The sequence below is a fragment of the Camelus ferus genome, chromosome 11, assembly GCF_009834535.1.
Source record: "Camelus ferus isolate YT-003-E chromosome 11, BCGSAC_Cfer_1.0, whole genome shotgun sequence".
Classification (NCBI taxonomy): Eukaryota; Metazoa; Chordata; class Mammalia; order Artiodactyla; family Camelidae; genus Camelus; species Camelus ferus.
In genome coordinates, this window is record NC_045706.1 from 29,395,414 (window position 1) to 29,413,492 (window position 18,079).

At 49.1% G+C, this 18,079-nt stretch overlaps 1 protein-coding gene across 50 annotated transcripts in view; it reads left to right on the forward strand.

Moving 5' to 3' along the window:
* Nucleotides 1-18,079, forward strand: part of SORBS1 (sorbin and SH3 domain containing 1) — a 208,338-nt gene that overhangs the window by 92,318 nt on the left and 97,941 nt on the right. For 36 of the 50 annotated variants that reach the window (XM_032491233.1, XM_032491236.1, XM_032491234.1 and 33 more), the window contains 4 exons: nt 6,602-6,656; nt 10,917-10,985; nt 13,780-13,875; nt 15,599-15,727. In XM_032491233.1, the coding sequence (XP_032347124.1) occupies nt 6,647-6,656; nt 10,917-10,985; nt 13,780-13,875; nt 15,599-15,727 (304 nt within the window). In that variant the 5' untranslated portion in view covers nt 6,602-6,646. The remainder of the gene's footprint in view (nt 1-6,601; nt 6,657-10,916; nt 10,986-13,779; nt 13,876-15,598; nt 15,728-18,079) is intronic. The other 14 variants (XM_032491239.1, XM_032491272.1, XM_032491226.1 and 11 more) reach the window with 1 other exon arrangement.

Sequence of the window (18,079 nt, forward strand, 5' to 3'; positions counted from 1 at the left end):
TCATTTGGGATTCTCTCTCTGAGCCAGATTTCCCTAAAGCACAAAGAGTATGAAGTACATTAAGTCTTGATGTGTTATGCTGCAAGCAGTGGTAATAACTTAGTGTCACTGACTGTAGGAAAATGTCAGTGTCTTTAACACTTGGCCCTACTGGGCTTTATTTTTTTTAATTTGTGGCCTAATTTAAGAAGTGGAAAAAATGGTTAGTCATTATTGGAGGGTTTTTTTTTTTTGTTTTGTTTTTTAAAACTAATCAGGAGAAGTGAACATTTTCTCATAGATTTGTTTGTTTGCACTTTTTCTTGGAATTTCTTCATGCCTTTAACATTTTTTTCTTGGTGGTTAGTATTGAGTACACTGTAACACAAGGATATTAATCCTCTTTATTATGTTTGCTGTAAATCATGCATTTTAATACATACATTGTAATCAATATTACCTCCTAAATTTTGTTGTCCAAAGGTCAAATAATTTTGCGTTTATAAGACTGGAAACTATTTTAGGCTGTGTTTTGCTTATTGGCAATTTTGTTGGCAGAATGAACTTTGCATGTTTATTTACAGACTTCATCTAAGTTTAAAAGGTAAAAAAAAGTTTGCAGATTTGTCAGTGGTTAGCTTTCCAGCTCTCGATCCTGACCCATGTCTGGTGAGGGCCTGGGATGACAGTGTGATGGTCACTGGGGGGGCTTGGGCGTGGGGATTTCTGAATTCTGTGATTCTTAAAGAGGCCTTATTAAAATTGTCATCATGCCTTTTAATGGGGATTAAAAACAAAACTAAACCAAATTTAAAACTTCCCTTTCTGATGGGCCAGTGCACCTGGTGACTGGGATTGGCCTTAACATTGAGGAAGTGAGGGAAGGGGCTTTAGGGGGAAGTGACAGTGAGATTAAAGACTTGGAAATCTTGTTCAGGATTCAGTACGAATGACAGATGTGAGTCACATGGAGTTTGGGCTTATTAAGTACATGGAGGTAAGATTGGAGAATTCATTGGGACCTCCTCTTACAGAGCCTTATGGTGTTAAGGGATTTGGACTTGCATTTTTAGACCAGTGTTTTCCAAAGTGTGACATTTGAGGTGAGTTTTGAAGGTATGCCATTGATCACTCGAAGTTTAGCGTTTATTCATTCCTTGATGGTCTCTCCAGTAGAATTTATTCCTTTCCTTTCTGTGCTCCTGTACCACTTAGGTCAGATTCCTGGCAGAAGGGTTCACTGTCATACTGTGTTTAAATGGGACATGTCTGTGATCCTACAACACCATGATGGCCTCAGAGACAACTGTCTGGTGCATGTTGGTCTCCTGTGGGCCAAGCAGTATTCTGGGTGCACAGTAGGTGCTAAGGAAATGCTGTTGGAATGGCCTGTGTTTTAGATACATTATTCTTTTCTAGGAGGTTTTCTGCCCCTTTTTTTTTTCCCTTTTGCCCTGTACCACCCAAACAACCCCTCTGAGCTTACAGGGGCCCCGTGGATTTTTTCCTCCATTGAAATTTGACCCAGGAACTCGCACTGCTGAAGTCAGAACGTGGCAGGACATGGGCTGTAGGGTGATCCTGAGGCTTATTAGGCCATTGTAACAGTCTAGGGATGAGGTGATGGAACAGAACAGTGAGTTCGCAGATGGAAAAGCAGGGGTGGCTGGGGTGCTTGAGGCACGAGGGTGGAAAAATTGACAAGACTGGGCAGCGTATCAGGTGTGGGGAGGAGGGGGCGGGGGGAGGCAGGACCAGAACGCAGTGCACTCAGACCTGCACGAGGGCCAGATACTCACTCCACCAGTGTTGACTGGGCACTTGCTCTGGGCTAGGCACCATGCCAGATGTTAGGCTGCAGAGATGAGCCAGACGCCTTCTCTGCTGGAAGTGCTCACTGTGGAGGGGGTTGACTGGAGGAGCAGGGACCACGAAGGCAAGGTGGGAAGAGATGAGTGACGGTTACAGGTAATCAGTCCCTGTATTATCAGGACTTTGCACTACTCACTGAGTGATGGGGTGATATCAGAAGGATATAAGGGGCAAATGACACTGTCCAGCTCGTGTGTTGGCTGTGGAAGGTTGATTCTCATCTGGGATTTAGTGTCCGTTCTGAAGGCTGAAGGTGCCCTGAGGAGGAAGAAGAGACTGGTAGGAGGGAAAGTGGGCTCAGGAGACGGGAGAAAGAGCAAGATGAAGGGAAATCTTTTCTGAATCTGTTTTTGCACCTCAGTAATAAAAGGGTGGATTACATTTCTCGTTTATGAATCTTTTGTAGCCATAGAACCCATTTATCCAAGGAAAGTTCTGAAAGTATAAATGAATGAAATCAATAAAAACACAGCTGCCCTGGTGGCCTGAGGGGGCTTGTGGAACCTTCTGCTGAAACAGGTGAAAAACCCACAAAAAGGAGCTCGGTAACCAGCACAGATCCTTCTGGCTTGAATAGTCCAGATGAAATCCTCAAGGAAGTGAGCTAGTACTTGGAAAGGAACGAGGACCCAGCCCAGGGTCCTCCAGCTCTTTAAACTCCGGGAGGAACTTCAGAGGTCCTGTTCCAGAAGGAAGAGCCTCATGGCCCAAGGGAAACCAGTCCGCAGTGACACTGAGAAGTCAGGACCAGGAGGTGCTTGTGGGAGGAAGAAGGAGTTAACTTCTTAAATTCAGTGGAAAGGTCAGTGAGGCCCTGGCCAGGGCAGGAGCTTGGGCTTGGCCATGTGTGTGCACTGGAAACCTTTCTGAAGGCCATTTTAGATAACTGGTTAGAACGGAAACCGCGTTGGAGGGATTCCAGGAGGAAACGGGAGGATGTGGGGGACGTGTTTTCCTATTGCTCCCTCTCCAGAAGCATCGGTCTTTTCACAGAAACCATGTGCTTGTTGTGTTCTGAGCCCCCAGTGGTGTCCTGGGATTCCAGGCCGAAGTTAACATCAGGGTCAAGTTTATCCTGACTTCCTCCCTTTGAAAGGAAATGTTAGCGACTCAGTGTTTATCCTTTCTGGCTTTCTGAGGAGCCTTCTGCACCCTCCCTGATAGCGTAGAGAGTGCATTTGAAGAGAAATGCCATTAATAGGGATTGAGAAGAAGATGAGCTGACAAAAACATTGGAGAAATGTGGCTCTGCTGGTGGATCAGCACAGTATAAGGCCAAGCATCTGTGGGCTGTCCGTGTTCTTTTCAAGCCGTCGAGTAGCGGCAAATACATATATCAGACCAGGTCTCAGGTTGGATTCCAGAGCTAGAGTGTAACCAGAGTTTGGTCGGAATGGGGAACTAGCTTGTATTAGGCAGCTGTAATGGCGTTAAGGCGAATCTTGGTTATTTTGACACTAGGACTTGAAAGTTAGGTTCTGAAGGTTAAATAGAGGCAAGGACAAAGTTCACGACTGGACACCCACCCGCTGCATGCTCAGTCCCAAGGGTGACACAGTATCTCCCTTTAGAATCTTACAGTTGTCTGCGTGTGTAGTGTGTGTGTTGGGGAAGAGGCAATGGAGGCAAAACAGCATAGGGCATAGGAGAAGCTGGAGCAAGCTGTGTGCAAGGTCAACCAGAGGCTCAGGCTCTTCCAAGGATCTTTGCTGAACCCTGAATTCATTTTTACAGACACACTCAATTCCTCCCTTGTCATATCCCTGAACCATCCATATAAGGAAGGACCTCCTTTCCTTCCCTAATAAACAACCCATATTTAGCTATTGGATTCTGTTACAGCTGGAAACATGAGTATAACTTTTGCTTTTTAGTAATTATTCACTCTCTGTCATGAAGACTTATCTCAAAATTACAGGGTCGTGGAATTAGAGAAGGGACCACGCCAAACCGTTCATTATCCAGGTGCATTCTTAACACGACTGGCTACTTCACATCTTGTTCTCTTGATGGAATGTCTGTGTCGATGCTGTGGTGTTTTGACCAAGTACGGTAGACCTGGGCAGCCCAAGGGGTGGAATGGTGGCTTCACCCTCGCTGGCCACCCAGACAGTGACTCTGTAGGTTCCTGCAACTCACAGTGGGGTGAGGGGTTTGCTGCCCACTTGTAGCTGTCCAGTTTTGCCACTAGGTGGCACCATTCATCTTTTTGGCTTTTACCCAAAGGCGCCTGAGACCTTTGGAGGGGATTTAGGGGAGAAATTCCAAAGACGTGCCATCATGTTCTCAACCAACTCAAACTCTTTACAGCTTAGTTTTTAAATAAATATTAAGTGTCAGAGGTTTTTATGTAAAATAAACCCTCATGTTCTACATATGATTGTAATACTTGTACTGTCTCTAAGTGAACAGCGGGGAGTAGATTGTGACTTCCAAAGCTTTCAGCGTTCTCCTGGCCAGACTCAGTTTGTGCAGCTTCCTAGTTGCATCCCCGCCACCCTGACTCTGAGCTCTTCAGGTTGTAGAGACAAAATCGTCTCCTGAGCCACGTGGGATTCAGCCCTAGATGGCCTTACTCAGGAGAGAGGAGTGAAGCTTCTCTCTGCGTGAAACCTTTGGGGCTCCCTCCTCCCCATCTTCTTCCTCCTCTTCTGCTGCTCAAGATGCTCGGGCTGCAATCAGAAACTGCCGCTGGTTAATTCAGACTGAAAGGGGGGTTTGTTGGCGAGCCCTCGGGTAGTTCAGAATGTACAGGAGGTCAGAGAATAGCACTCAGAACAGGGGCAGAAATTCAAGGAGTCTGCACTGGATGGACTCAGAGCCAGAACCAGGCCCTGGAATAGTCTGGATAGGATGTCGCTGCCGTTGCCACCACTGACGAGGACAGGGCACTGGGCGCCATCCTCGGCACAAGTGCCACTGCTGCAGTTTTTATTTTAAACTGTCCCCCCTGCTTCGTGTTACCTGCAATCAAGTGACAGCACGTAACAGAACCTAGTACCCAAAAGTCTTTATGTGCAGAGCTGGTACTTACCTGAGGGTCGTCACTGCTGCCTCCTACTGTCATCCAAGTTCAAGAATCGGGATAGTGTCTGACCCTCTGGGGCCCATTTTCCTTCCATCTTCTTAAAATCTGACCACTGGATGGTAAACACCTGGCCTGGGGAGGGCCCCCTAGAGAGCGCTATCCCTGGCATCTGCTCTGGTTGGTGGACGTTTGTGGCAAAGTGATGGTTAGTATTTAGGGTACTATCCCGGACCATATGTACTTCAGATCAGTTTATGCAAGGGTGGGGCTGACACCTAGAAATTACTAGTATCTGTATTGAGAAATATAAAATGTGCAAAGGGTGACCCAGATATCACAGATGGTGATGACTCATCAGGTGTGAGCTGAGGCGTGCTTTTTGTCTGCTTTCCCAGTCATCTCCTCTCAGACCTAAGAATGCTGTTGTGCCATGTACTTATTTTTGAAATCAAGACAAATTGAGCTATACGAGGGAATTGGTAAATGAATTATGGACTGTTACTACAATGAAATACTACACAGCCATCAAAATGATGGGTATGACTGTGAAAATCCAGAAAAATGTTCATGAGATATTTAAGAACTCAAACACAAAGCTGTCCAGACATTGTTTACAACTGTGTAAGTGCTATTTATGCAGGTACAGGTTAGATAGGACTGTAAAGAAAGAAAAATACTCTCTATTAACATAACTTCATGGTTGAAGCAAAAATATTTCTTCAGTCATGCTTTAAAAGTTAAGTAAATGAAACCTTAACATAATTATTAAAATTATTTTTTAAAGTAAAACATTTGGATGATATCCTGACCGCCCTTTCTGGCCTGGGAGGCAGACGAAGGTATCATAAAACCAGGATGGGAAACCACCAGGGCATATGGAACACAGCAGGTTGCATTCTTAACTGAAAGAACAAATGTTTCCACAGCTTAAAGAACAATCTGAGGGGCTGTTGAAGGTCACAGGTAGTCTCAGGCGTACTTGACAGTGACAGAGGCAAAGTTACTGCTGATTTGGGCTAGAGAGAAGCACTTAGAATGACTTCTTTTTTCCCCCTTAGTTTCTATTCAGCCGATTGCAAGGACAGTGAACAAGGCAGCCACCCAGAGAGGAAGCCAGTGCCCAGCTTCCATGTTAAAAAGGAAACTGAAGCGTGTCTGCTGGTCCAGACCCTCAGACCAGACCTCGACCTTACTACAGAAGTCATGACCCAGGGGCTTGATTGCCTCTACATCGTTGCTTCTCACACATGAAAGTACAGAGGGACTGGCTGGGGGCCTTGTAAAATGCACATGCTGATTCAGTGGGTGTAGGGTCGATTCTGAGTTCCTCCATTTTGTTGGAAGTTCACAGCTGATGCCAGTGCTGCTGGTCTGCAGACCACACTTTAAACAGCAAGGTTCTACGTGTCCTGAAGGCTTGCTTCTCAGATTGTCCTTCAGATGCGTTCAGCTGGACCTTACTATTCAAAATATGTGCAAGACCTGTGCCTTGTCTCTAAACCAAGTATGGGTAACAAAACCGAGGCCAAGGAGTTTGAGTGATGTGTCCAAGGTCATGTCATACAGAGCCAAACGAGAACCAGAAGCCTGGCCAGGCGTTTCCTGGTTCAGCTGTGTTTTATCAAGGGTTATGTACGGGGTTTGCATTTTTAATGTGAACCATAGGGATTTATCTAGAACCTGCCATTCATCAGTTCTGTTGTGGTGTTTGTTTTTCTGCAGAGCAGTTCAGAGGCCTGGTTGCAGAGGACTTGTCCTGTCACCACCATGAGCTCTGGTAAGTCATTTTAAACCCTGTCTTTCTCTTCTTGACAAATCTACAAAACTGGGCCATTTACCCAGATTTCTCACTCACTCTGGAGGCCCCAACTGCATTTTGTTTTTAATTTTTTGAGTCCTGGGTAAGTGGCAAAGTTTTGTCATAAATTGTCATCATCACCTTTACTAGTAATGGTTTACTAAGTACCTACCATATGTCAAGAACTACGCTATATACTCCACATGTACTGTGTCCTGAGTTTTATAGGGGGCTCCTTTTCCCTGTATTTGACAACTTTATTGAGATGTACAGTAAACTGGATATTTTAAGGGTACAATTTGATAAACATTGCCGTATGTATATACCTTAGTGGCATCTCTTAATCTGACTGACTGCAGCAAAGTCAACAGATTGACCATAATTGCCCCAGGATATGAACTAATCTGTCACTTCCTTTCTCAGGACAAAATCATCCTTTTGCTATGCCTTTGGTGGTAAAAATCAAGACCTAAACAAATGATCAGTTGAGTATTTTTAGTCTAGAGCTGGGGTGGAGAGCCCAGGCTATGGGAGACAGAGAGGGGGATAGGTCCCAAGAGCTGGCAGCTTTCCAGCCCAGAATTCGAGGCAGAGGAGTTTCCACCTGGAGATGAAGGCACGCCTTGGCTACTGAGCGTGTCCTGGAACCTCCCAAGACCCTCAGGCTGGGTGGGCCAGGGGGTGACCAAGGGGATAGTTCATTCAGGGGTCTCTGAATCCTGCGTTGTCTCCAAAGTGTATTCAGAGACCTCTGTAGATTGAAAACAAGCCTTTCCCTTTCAGTGCCCTTTTAGCCAAATCCACACCATGTGGGGCTGTGTGTGCTTAGGACGGGGAGGCCAGATCAGCTCAGGGCTGCGTACTGAGTGTGCGGGTGGAGGGCCCTTCTCCACACTCTCCTCTGTAAGATGGGCGTCGCGGAAGCCCCCATTCATTGGGATTTTGTGAGGATGAAGTGAGGCAGTGCTTCTGCAGTACTGAGCACTGTGCCCAAGGCCTGGCCGGTGTCCATCCGTGGGCTCTATCAGCTGAGGCTCCCTCCATGCAGGAGAGGAATGCGGCTCGTCCCTGCGCCCGTGGTGCCTCTGCTGGGGGGGGGGAGGGGGGAGGCCGCGCCCTGTCTCCTCCCCTCCAGGTGCACTTGACGCTGCCAGCGGCTCCTGCTTTGTAACTCATTTTTTCTCCTTTTTTGGCGTTTTGTTTTTGTTGTCATTTAAAACAGGCTAGGGCTTTTCCTTTCTTTCTTTTGAAACTTTAGCTCTGCAGCCTCAAATTTCTTCTAAGATCATATTTAGCCTAAACGGGCATCACCACTCCTGGCACGAATAAGGGTGGAAGAAGCAGGCAGGGAGGGGCCGGCCGGAGGGCGAGGGTGTGGAAATGTCTGCGGGACTCCTCCCCAGGGTCTCACTCTCGGGCGTGGCACTGAAAGGAGGCATTTTGTAGGAAGAGTCCAAAAAGTCTGGACCCTTTGACCTGATAATCCTACTCTTGGGAGTTTCTATCTTAATTTGAAGGAAACAAAAACATCACCCCCATGAAGGTGGGGAGTGAATAGGTTCATGATGTGTGTTTGCTTGACGGAATATTATGCCACTAATAAAAATGATCATCAGAAGGAAAGCAGCTGCATAAAAATGTTTTTGCCTTCGGTGGAAAGAGCAGCGTGAAAATGATATGTTATTTTTATTCCAAGTCTGGACTGGGCTGCCAGTCACCAAGGCAAGTGCTTTAGCTGCCCTATCTCATTTCATTCTCCTGGCAGACCCACAAAGTTGGGCATGGTATACTCTCATTCTAGAGATGAGGAAACTGAGGCCCTTAGGGGCTAGTGGTGTGTCTGGAGTCAGCCAGCTAGTGCGGGGTGGAGCTGAGGCAAACCCAGGAGGCTGGTCACCAGCACACTGTGCTGCAGAGATTTTGAGCCTGAGGTGATGGAATTATTTCTCCAAATTAAAAAATGAACAAAAGGAAAGGAAGGACATGGGTCTGGGTCTCGGGGAAGCTCAGAGGCTGCTGGCTTAGGGAGGCCCAAAGCAAGGCCTACAGTCCTAGAAAGGAGACCATTATGAGCAGTTAAGGCAGGTGCATGGGGAAGGAATGGTCAGAGAGGAAAGATGGGATTGTGGGACCTATGATTTTTATTTTGGATTTCTGGCTTTCTACCAACACCCTCCTTCCATCCATCCCAGAAATGCAAGTGCACAGGGGACTTCAGCATCTGGGAGAACGAGCCTCCATCTGTAGGTGGATTGGGGCCAGTGGATGGGACAGGACCTGTGGGGCCAGTGTTGGGAGGTCCTGGCTGCCAGTAGAGGTGGGGGCAGTGGGCACGCTCATGTCTGGATCCAGGAGCACCCGGGCTGGCCGGTCAGTGTTGTTTATGTCAGGGAGGATGATAGATAAGAGCCTAACAGGTAGGGCAACCTAGTCTCAGCAAAATGAGCCACTTCCGTCCCAGCATTTGAGAAAATAGGATATTTGTAAACCATTTTCTATAGAATATACTTAGTTCATGTTTAGAATACATATAAACCATTTTTTATTTTTCAAATAAGAAATGTTTATACCAGGTGGGGACAAGGAAGATAAACTGTGGGGTGGAGCAGACCAGAGCTCAGGTCCCAGTTTAGTGATCTTCTGGCATCCTTTCTGAGCCTCACATGTTTCATCTATAAAACAGGAGTTTCTCCTAGCTCCAGGGACCTGGGTACTAAGGATAAAAATGAGGTGGTAATTGTGGAATGCTTAACATGGATCCTCAGATTCAGGCAAATAGATGCTTAAAAAAGCCATAGTTGTTACGATTATATTTGTGGCTTGGTTGGCTCTTGGCTGCAGTGGGGGGTGGGGGGCGGTTCACTCCAAGCACACAGGTCGCGTGTCCCAGGCAACAGGGTCCAGCCCACACACCTGCTTGTCTTCTCTGGGCTGCCTCCATCAGTGCTGGGATGGGGAACTGGTGGGACTTGGGCTGCAACTGGGCAGGGAGGGTCTCAGTGTCTGCAGCTGAGCAGAACGCAGGTCACTGCTGACACAGAGGAGGTGACGTGCAGAGTGAGCCTCGAGGACCTGTAGGATTTCCCCAAGGTAGCAAGAGAAGGCATTCTTGGCTGAGGGCCTCACAGGAACCAAGGCCTGAAGGGCTGAAAGTGCCTGATGGGCTGAAGGGGCCGAAGGGGCTGTGAGGAGACTGGGGTGGCAGGCGGGGGCAGGAGGCAGGAGAGACAGCTGGACACGGGCTGGAGCCAGTGGGCAAAGAGCCTGGAGTCCGGCTGAGTTGCCCAGGCTGTGTCCCCTGGGAAGCTGCTGGCCACTGTTTGTCGGTTCGCTTTTAATCCTCAAGAAGGTCAGTTTGTCAATTTAAATATAACCAGTTATGCCAACACTACAGGTCATCCCATTTACTAAAAGATTATATTCCAATCATTTGTCCATTTAGGGGAACTTGGAGTACATTTTTTTCCTCATGGAAATGATAATGAAAATGATTAAATTCCCAGACGAAACCCTAATACTTTAGTTTTCAAAACAGAGATGAACTACAGTATATATCAAGTGGAGGAGTTTTAGAAAATCATATTGCATTGTCCCATCTTGTTCTCCACTGTCCAACACGCCGGGGCTTTTTAATCCAGCTCAAGGTCTAGAGAGGGCTCTCGGGTGCAGACTGAGGGCTGGGGTCCAGGAGGGGACAGAACAGGGGCAGGGTGAGCGTCCGGGAGCCAGGTCATCTTCATGACAAGAACACGAGAGCCTCAGCTGGGGATGGGGGGAGGGTGTGTACATGACGTTTCGTGGGGGGGGTGGCATGAGTTCGATGGCAGTGGCTGTGGACAAAGGAAAGTGTCACAGAGCCTGGGGTCTCGGTCCTGGCTGTCTGACAGCTCTCACTCAGGATGCGCAGGGCTGCATTTGAGCGGCCTTGGAATGGCGGATAAGCCTTAGGCAGGCGGGGGATGCCATTTCGAGGGAATTAAGCAGATTTTTTTTTTAAGTGTCAGAAACGAAGCTGTATCCAGGAGGCAGGAGGACTGACATCACTCACAACACACTTCCCATCCCCAGCAACTTCGCGTCCTCTCTTGTTCAAGCCACACAGCACCCTCAGAGCTCCCTTACGACACCCCAGGGGCCCGTCCCCAGGCCTGAGGACAGCCGTGGGGCCCCAGGTGGGACTCGTTCCAGGTGGGGCGACATGATCACAAGCCTCGTGCTCTCTTCCTTTCTTCCTTTCAGAATGTGACGTCGGTGCTTCCAAAGCCGTGGTGAACGGGTTGGCCCCGGGCAGCAATGGGCAAGACAAAGGTAAGGCTCTCGAAGGGAAGGAAGCCCAACGTTTCTAGAAGGAGCAGGGCCTGGGCCACCTGCCTGGTGGGGATCTTCGCTGGTCTAATTAGGCAGTGACCTGGAGGCCAGTTCCCAGGCTTACTGAGGCTCGGGTCTGAGGCTGCCGTTTCCCACTGCGAGACGACATACTGGAAACTGCCCCTGGCTCACAGGAGGTGGGGAACAACAGGCTAAATACACAGACGGAGGCCTGGTGTGCGTGGCATTTGTCAGCCTGAAGTCTCTCCTACCTGGCATTTCACCTTCCCCTGTGATAAATGGTGACACACTCACAGTCCTGACCCTGTGGCAAGAGCCTAAATTGCTGCAATAAATTATTCTGGTGACATCAGTCTCATGGGCATCCTCTTAGATTTTCAGTTTTTAAAATTTTAGGATGAAAGATTTAAGTGTGAAATGAACGATGAATAGATGACCTTTGCGTCCCGTTGGCCCTGAGGTCTCTCGTCCTGAATGGCCAGGCAGCAGGGCTTCCCGTGTCCCTTTGGCAGTGTGAGGAGATGCAGGTTCAAGTCCCCGTCTGCTGCTCATAAACAGGGACCTCTTGGGAGGTCCTTGGTCTTTATGGGTATGAGTTTCCTTATCTAGAAAATGAGGGACTTTGATGAGCTGCAGTATTTTTTCCTGCTTCAAATTCAGGTTCCAGTAATTCTATCAGTGCCCATCCCACTAAATCTTTTTTTTTAATTTGAGGAAGTACTGGGGATTGAACCCAGGACCTCGTGCATGCTAAGCATGCACTCTACCACTTGAGCTATACCCTCCCTGCCATTTCACTAAATCTTATGATGTCAAAAATGGAGGGCAAAAGTCCTGTTTTGGGGCATCTAAGTCGAAATGCACCCTCTCTCAATGAGTTGAGAGAGTTTGGCGTGTTTGGATTTTGTAATTTTCTTCTGGGTCAGCCAAGTATTCCTTTTGAGACAAGACAAAGTGTAAAGTCAGAAGCAACAGCCAGGATGGAAGGCAGAGAGAGTAGGAGGGATGGGGAGCCTGAGGCCGGCTGGTTTAGGGGTGGGAGGTGTCCTGTCCTCTGTGCGTCCCTGCCTGGCCACCCTCCTCCACTCATGGTGTGGGACTGCGTCCTCGGGGTCTTGGACCACCTTGGCTAAGTTGCTTAGGGGCTTTTGGAGGGCAGTGCCTGCAGGGGAGTTTTAAGCCTCCAATGAAGAGCTTGGGAAGACATGGGTGCCCTGATGCTGGCCATCAACCCCATGAATTCATCCACAGAAGAGACTTGAGGAGCATGCGGGCAGTGTGGCAGATGGGGGTACTTCCCCCTCTCTCCTTGGTAAGACTCCTCTTTGGTTGAAAAAAGGAGGCAGATGCAGCCTATAGTCATCAGGGTGGCCTGAGGTGGTCCCTGAACCGGATGCCAGGACAGTTGGGCTCCAGTCTCAGCCTCTTCACTTGAGAACTGGATGATTCTGAGCAGCTCTCTTGCTTCTTCCTCTGCAAGGGTGATTAAAAACCTCCCCCCACCCAGTCTCCTAGGTGGCCATAAGTAGTAGTCAGTGGGATCACTGTGAAAGCACGTTTAGGTCTTAACATGTGCAGGGTTGTTATTACCAACTCAGTTATGGTGGCCCTGTGACTGCCATGTGCCTTATGAAACGGTAGCGCAATGGACTTGGAAGGTGACCTGCCCGTCCCAAGGTGCCTCCTTCCCCCGACAGACTCACCAGCACGATGCTGATGTAGCAGTGACACTCTCGCCTCCCAAACAGCCCTACCCCCCAGTTACGACATGGATCTGGGGCCAGAAGACCTCTGGGTGTTGCTCATTGGGGTGACGTTGGCACCACAGCACGTGAGCTCCCATCTCGATTTGCTGCCATTAGAGAGGTCAAGGGGAGGCCTCACAACAGGCTTGTTACGAAAAGGAGGGTTTGGGGATATGCCCACCGTTGGGATCACAGAATCTGGGGAGGCAGAGGGCCCAGGGAAGCCTGTGGGTAGATAAGCATGAGCACCCAGGACCTGAGGGCAGCAGCCTCCGCCAGCATCCCGGGCAGTTATCCCAGCTCTCAAAGCTCAGCTGGTGTCGGCGTCCTTGGCTGTGTGCTTGAGTGCCGCCCAGAGTCTCAGGCACGCACTTGGACACTTGGCATCTCTTGCCCAGGAAAGGGTGGGTTTCAGTAGGCATCTGTTGCCCAACAGATGGGGGTTCTGATGTGCTTGGGGCCAGAGGGCTACGGTTGTCAGAGCAGGCGCAGGACCCCAGAAGTTATGATTCTGGGGAAGTGGCTATGATGGCTGAAAAGACCAGGCTACTCATGAACTTGTTCCCTTTCTTTCCTCCACTCTCCTGGGGCCCGTGAGCCATAACTCTGCTCCTCAGAGCCCCCACCCCTGCAAAGAGCCCCCTTCCCCCGCCCCACCCCACCCCCGCACTCTCCCAGGGGGCCCCTTGGACCCTGCTTGCTCTTGCTCTCCCCCTCCTCTCTTTGCCAGGCCATCTGCATCTCTGTGAATCTTTTAGTCCAGAGCCTTGGCAAGTTCCTGGTGTGGCCAGCAGCACAGACACTGACCGGCTGCACATGGGTGATGGTTGGAGGGAGGGTTCTGCAGCCTAGGAGCAGGACACTAAAGAGTGAAAGCAGGTTATTTTAAGTTATCGCGTCTCCTGCTTTTCCCATTGTTCTTTCCTTGCGGGCGACTTCCTCCTATTGTCCCTGCCAGGCTCCTCAACTGCCTGAGTGTTTCCCAAATGTTTTTTCTGGATGCACCATGTACCCTTTTGTGTTTTCAGCAACTGCCGACCCTTTACGTGCACGCTCTATTTCTGCTGTTAAAATAATCCCTGTGAAGACAATGAAAAACTCTGCAGGCCTAGTACTCCCTCCAGGTATCTCTCCTTGGGTTGCTTCTTTCTTTTGATTGTTAGCAGATCATGCATGGTTTCCCTTCTTTCCTTCTAACAAAGACTTGGAGGATTAATCCTTGCATGTTTAGGAGCCATTCCCTCTCACCTCCTCTAGTTGGTTTCCTTTCTTCGTGTGTGTGTGTGTGTGTGTGTGTGTGTGTGTGTGTGTGTGCGCGTGTGCGCGCACACGTACGTGTTTCTGTGAGCTGGCAGGTGCCTTGCCCCTCCCCTCTTTTGGAGAAGGTCAGCCCAGAGGCTGAATGTTGACTCTGGTGTAATTCTGAGCCGCATGGACTTCTTAAGTTCTCCCTAGAAGTTCCAGCTCCCAGTACTTTATTCAAAAGTCGACTCTCCCCAGGAACTAATGTGGCCACATGGGGAATCTCTAAATTGGACTTGAACTTGAAGCAGCTGCCTTAGATGCCAAACCTGGCTGCACCTCTGTGATGCTCTGAGGGCCGTTTCCCTGAACACTCCCTCCCCCGCCCCCAGCCTCACCTGCGGTCGCTTCCTGCCTCCTCTCTCCAAGGCGAGAGGCACCGATGGGGCAGATCTGTCCTCTGGAGCTGATGACCGTTCTGTCTGAGCTGTCTGAAAGGGGCTGCCGGAGTGGAAAGGAGGCGCAAGGGGGCTTTGCTTCTCTCAGCTCTGACACAGGAGGGGGGAGGATTTAGCATCTGAGCCCACATCCTGCCCAATGCCCACCTGAAACTTTACCTTTAATCCCAGTTGTGACAGTTTTAGGTCCGAGATCCAGGCTGTGCTGTGAGCACCTTGGACAAATGAACTGTGGGATTCAGTTCAGCTGAGCTGCACAGAAAGCAGCATTCAGCACATGTGGCTCCTAGAACTGTGCGCTCTGCGTGGGTTTCTTGCCTCCCCGTTAACCGATTTTCCCGGAGGATGAACATCCAGATCTTTTGAAGCCTATTTTGAAACGCTTCTCAGTGCAATTCTGAAAGAGGACCTGGGTCTGTTATTAGGCCATTGTGAACTGTAGGAGAGGTCAGAACCCAGGGAAGGCTCAGCTGGAAGTGCAGCAAACTCTGTTCGTTGAAGAATTTTGAGTTTCTGGTCATTTTCTTTGGTGTGAATTTTCTTCATTAAGTTTGGAATGTGGCTCCATGGTTCGCCCGTGATCTTTCTCCCCAGGCAACACATCCCTGTCTCACCACCTCAGGGAGCTTGACTTGGTGATACAAGAAAATTGTCTTTTGCTTTTTCCGTTGGAGAATTGCACGGGGCAGTGATTCTCTGCAGAACCACCACCTCGTCCCCTGCATTGCCAACTTGCTGCTTTATAAGAAGGATGGTGTGGGAGCTTGAAATCTTTCATAAATCCTTTCTCGAACTATGCCTTACTAATTGGTCAGAAGTCTGCTCACCAACCTAAAACTTCATTTAATACGAGGAATCAACCGCTTTCATCTAGAAACGTTTACAGCTGACATTGTCACTCATACATTGACTCAGAACTCACTGTTGCCTCCATTTTCTCCTAACCTCATGTTGGGTGGTAAACATCCGCCAGTGGGATTTGTCCCTCTCCACCGCCCACAAATTAGCCGTCATTGACCACAAGACCTTGCCTGTCTGTGACCAGGTTCCCCTCATTCCCCAGCTGTAACAAGTTGCTGGCTGGCTGTTACTTTAATCCCCCGAGAGCCTTGGATTCACTCTTCTCTTCTGGGTCTTTCCTTTTCAGACACGGATCCTACAAAAATCTGCACTGGGAAAGGAGCGGTGACTCTCCGGGCCTTGTCCTCCTATAGGGAAATGCCGAGCGGAAGCCCTGTGAGCCCTCGAGAAGCCCCACAGCATGCAGGGACACCAGGTGCGCTGCCCGGAGACTGGCGGAGGGGCTCAGAACCACGCGGGAAGGGTGGGAGGTCGTCAGCCACCTCCCGATTCTCCCAGGGGCCCCAGGGACCATCCTTTCCTTGTCCATCTGCAGCAGGTGGTGATCAGTGCCCTAAACTGACAGGTACTCACTTGCCTCAGGCAAAGGCACATAAGTGCCCACTTTATTTTAGCATGTTACTGAACACATGAGCAGAGCCCCCATTAAAAAGCCGGTGACTCTGCAGCCTGCATTCGGGAGGACAGAGATGGCTTTGGCACCCAGGGACAGCATGGTGAGATGGGCTCAAGGTTAGGCTTCTCTGAGCCCATCCCTACATCTGGGAGCAGGGCTGTGACCATCCAGGCAGGGCTGGGGAAGGAGCCAAGGGAGACTGAGATGGGCAGGTGGCCAAATGGCCTCGGCTCCCAGGAGAGCGGGGAGGCCATGTAGCAGCTGAGGGAGCAGGATCAGGAGAGCATGTCTAAGGCCAGTGCCAACTCGGAGGGAACGGAGACAAAAGAAGCTCACCTCCCCACCCCAGTCCATCAGCAGGAAACCTGGGTGCCCAGAGTATGGTGTTGAGGTTGAGACCTGGGTCTTTGGAACCTGATAGATTGGGTTCATGGATTCATGTCCTGCTCCACTACCTGGTGGCTGTGCAACCTTGGATGAGATAACTGCTCTCCCTCAACCCTAGTGAACCCATCTGCAGAACCGGGTTGATAATTGTACCTGCCTCATAACATCATCATGAGGATGAAGTATGTAGGTGTCCTGCACCACCCCTGGTGGTGTGGAATGAGCTGTTAGTCGTTAGCTGCTGTTAGTAGGTTAAGACTGCAGTTGTTTCGGACTTTCTGGAGAGGGCTTTCCATAGCCCAAGAGTTCTGGGACTTGGGAAGAGTAGACTTCGAGGTTTCATAGGCACAGTCAGCATGGGGTGGGGCAGCCCCTTCCCACCCTGTAGGGCAGTGGTTCTCATGCTTCAGCTGCATCAGAATCACCTGAAATAAAAAGACAGGTTCCCCGGCCCCAGCCTGGAGTTTTAGAATTTGTGATTCCCACCTGTAGGTCAGAGGTGGGTTCCGAGATTTTGCGTTTCTGACAAGTTCCCAGTTCATACTGGTGGTGCTGTTCCAAGGAGCACGTTTGAAAGCTACTGCTGTAGGGGATGGGAGTTTCCTCCCATCTTGAAGGAAGGAAATGAAGAGAGAAAAAGAATTGCAGTGATGGCCACTCCCATGGGACCAGAGCGGAAAGCAAGCGGGAAAACCCCTTTGGTACAGTGGAGGAGGGGGTGTTGTGGTAAGACTGAATTATGGAGGATGCAGATGGTCAGGGCCCAGCATCCTGGACACTTTCTTTCTGTCCCAGCCACCTATAACAGGTACCAAGGCAGGTGTCTAGGAACGAGGCCAGACTTGGGTTGAACACCAGCCCTGTTCTGGTAACATCGGTCCCCGTGGAGGGCTCCTTTTCCCTAGGCTCAGGGAAGGCATGGGTGGCCTCCAGCACTCGAGGTTCAAAGGAGCTGCTTGGCTCTACTCCTGAGCCCACACCTGACTCCTGCCCCACTACACTCTCATCTCCAGGAAAGGTGGGGCCAAGGAGTGGAGATCAAGTAATTTCTTCTTAAGATTAGCCTAATCCAGCCTCTCCGGGCCTAACTGAGAAGATGCAGCTCCCAAGCTGGAGGACATCTGGGGAAGAGAGAATTCTAAGGGATACTTTAAAGAGAAAGACTGAAACGAAAAATCAATCAATCAATAAATAAAATAAAATTTAAAAAATAAAATAAAATAAAATAAAATAAATAAACAAAATAAAATAAAAAAATAAAATAAAATAAAATAAAATAAACCAACAGCCTGATGGCCCAGAAAAATGACCTATCAACACATCAACCATCTGGCCCTTCTAACTGTTGAATGGGAGTGGTGAATGGAGGAGAGGGAGCCTTGAGCTCCCCCTGGTGGTTACAGTGTGGCACTACCATAGGACCCCAGCGTTGTTCTTCACCTTGCCGTCTGTAGGCTTGCACTCCAGCAGTGTGCAGTGATTTGAGCACTTTAGGAAGCTCTCTCTAACCTCCAAATATTTCTGTATCTTATAAATTTATAGTAACTAATTTAGATGCAAAAAGATCTTGTTTTAAAATGCATACTCTGAAGAATCAGAGGGTAGCTATCAGTTATTCATACCTTGCAGTAAATTAATCTTTGTAGATTAGTTTCCCCCTGGTAAATGAGACCATTGAGTCCACATCAGCAGACATTCATTCTGCATCATCTAGGTGCCAGGCATCACTGGGAGTCACTGGGAATTGTGATGAGGATAGAGGAA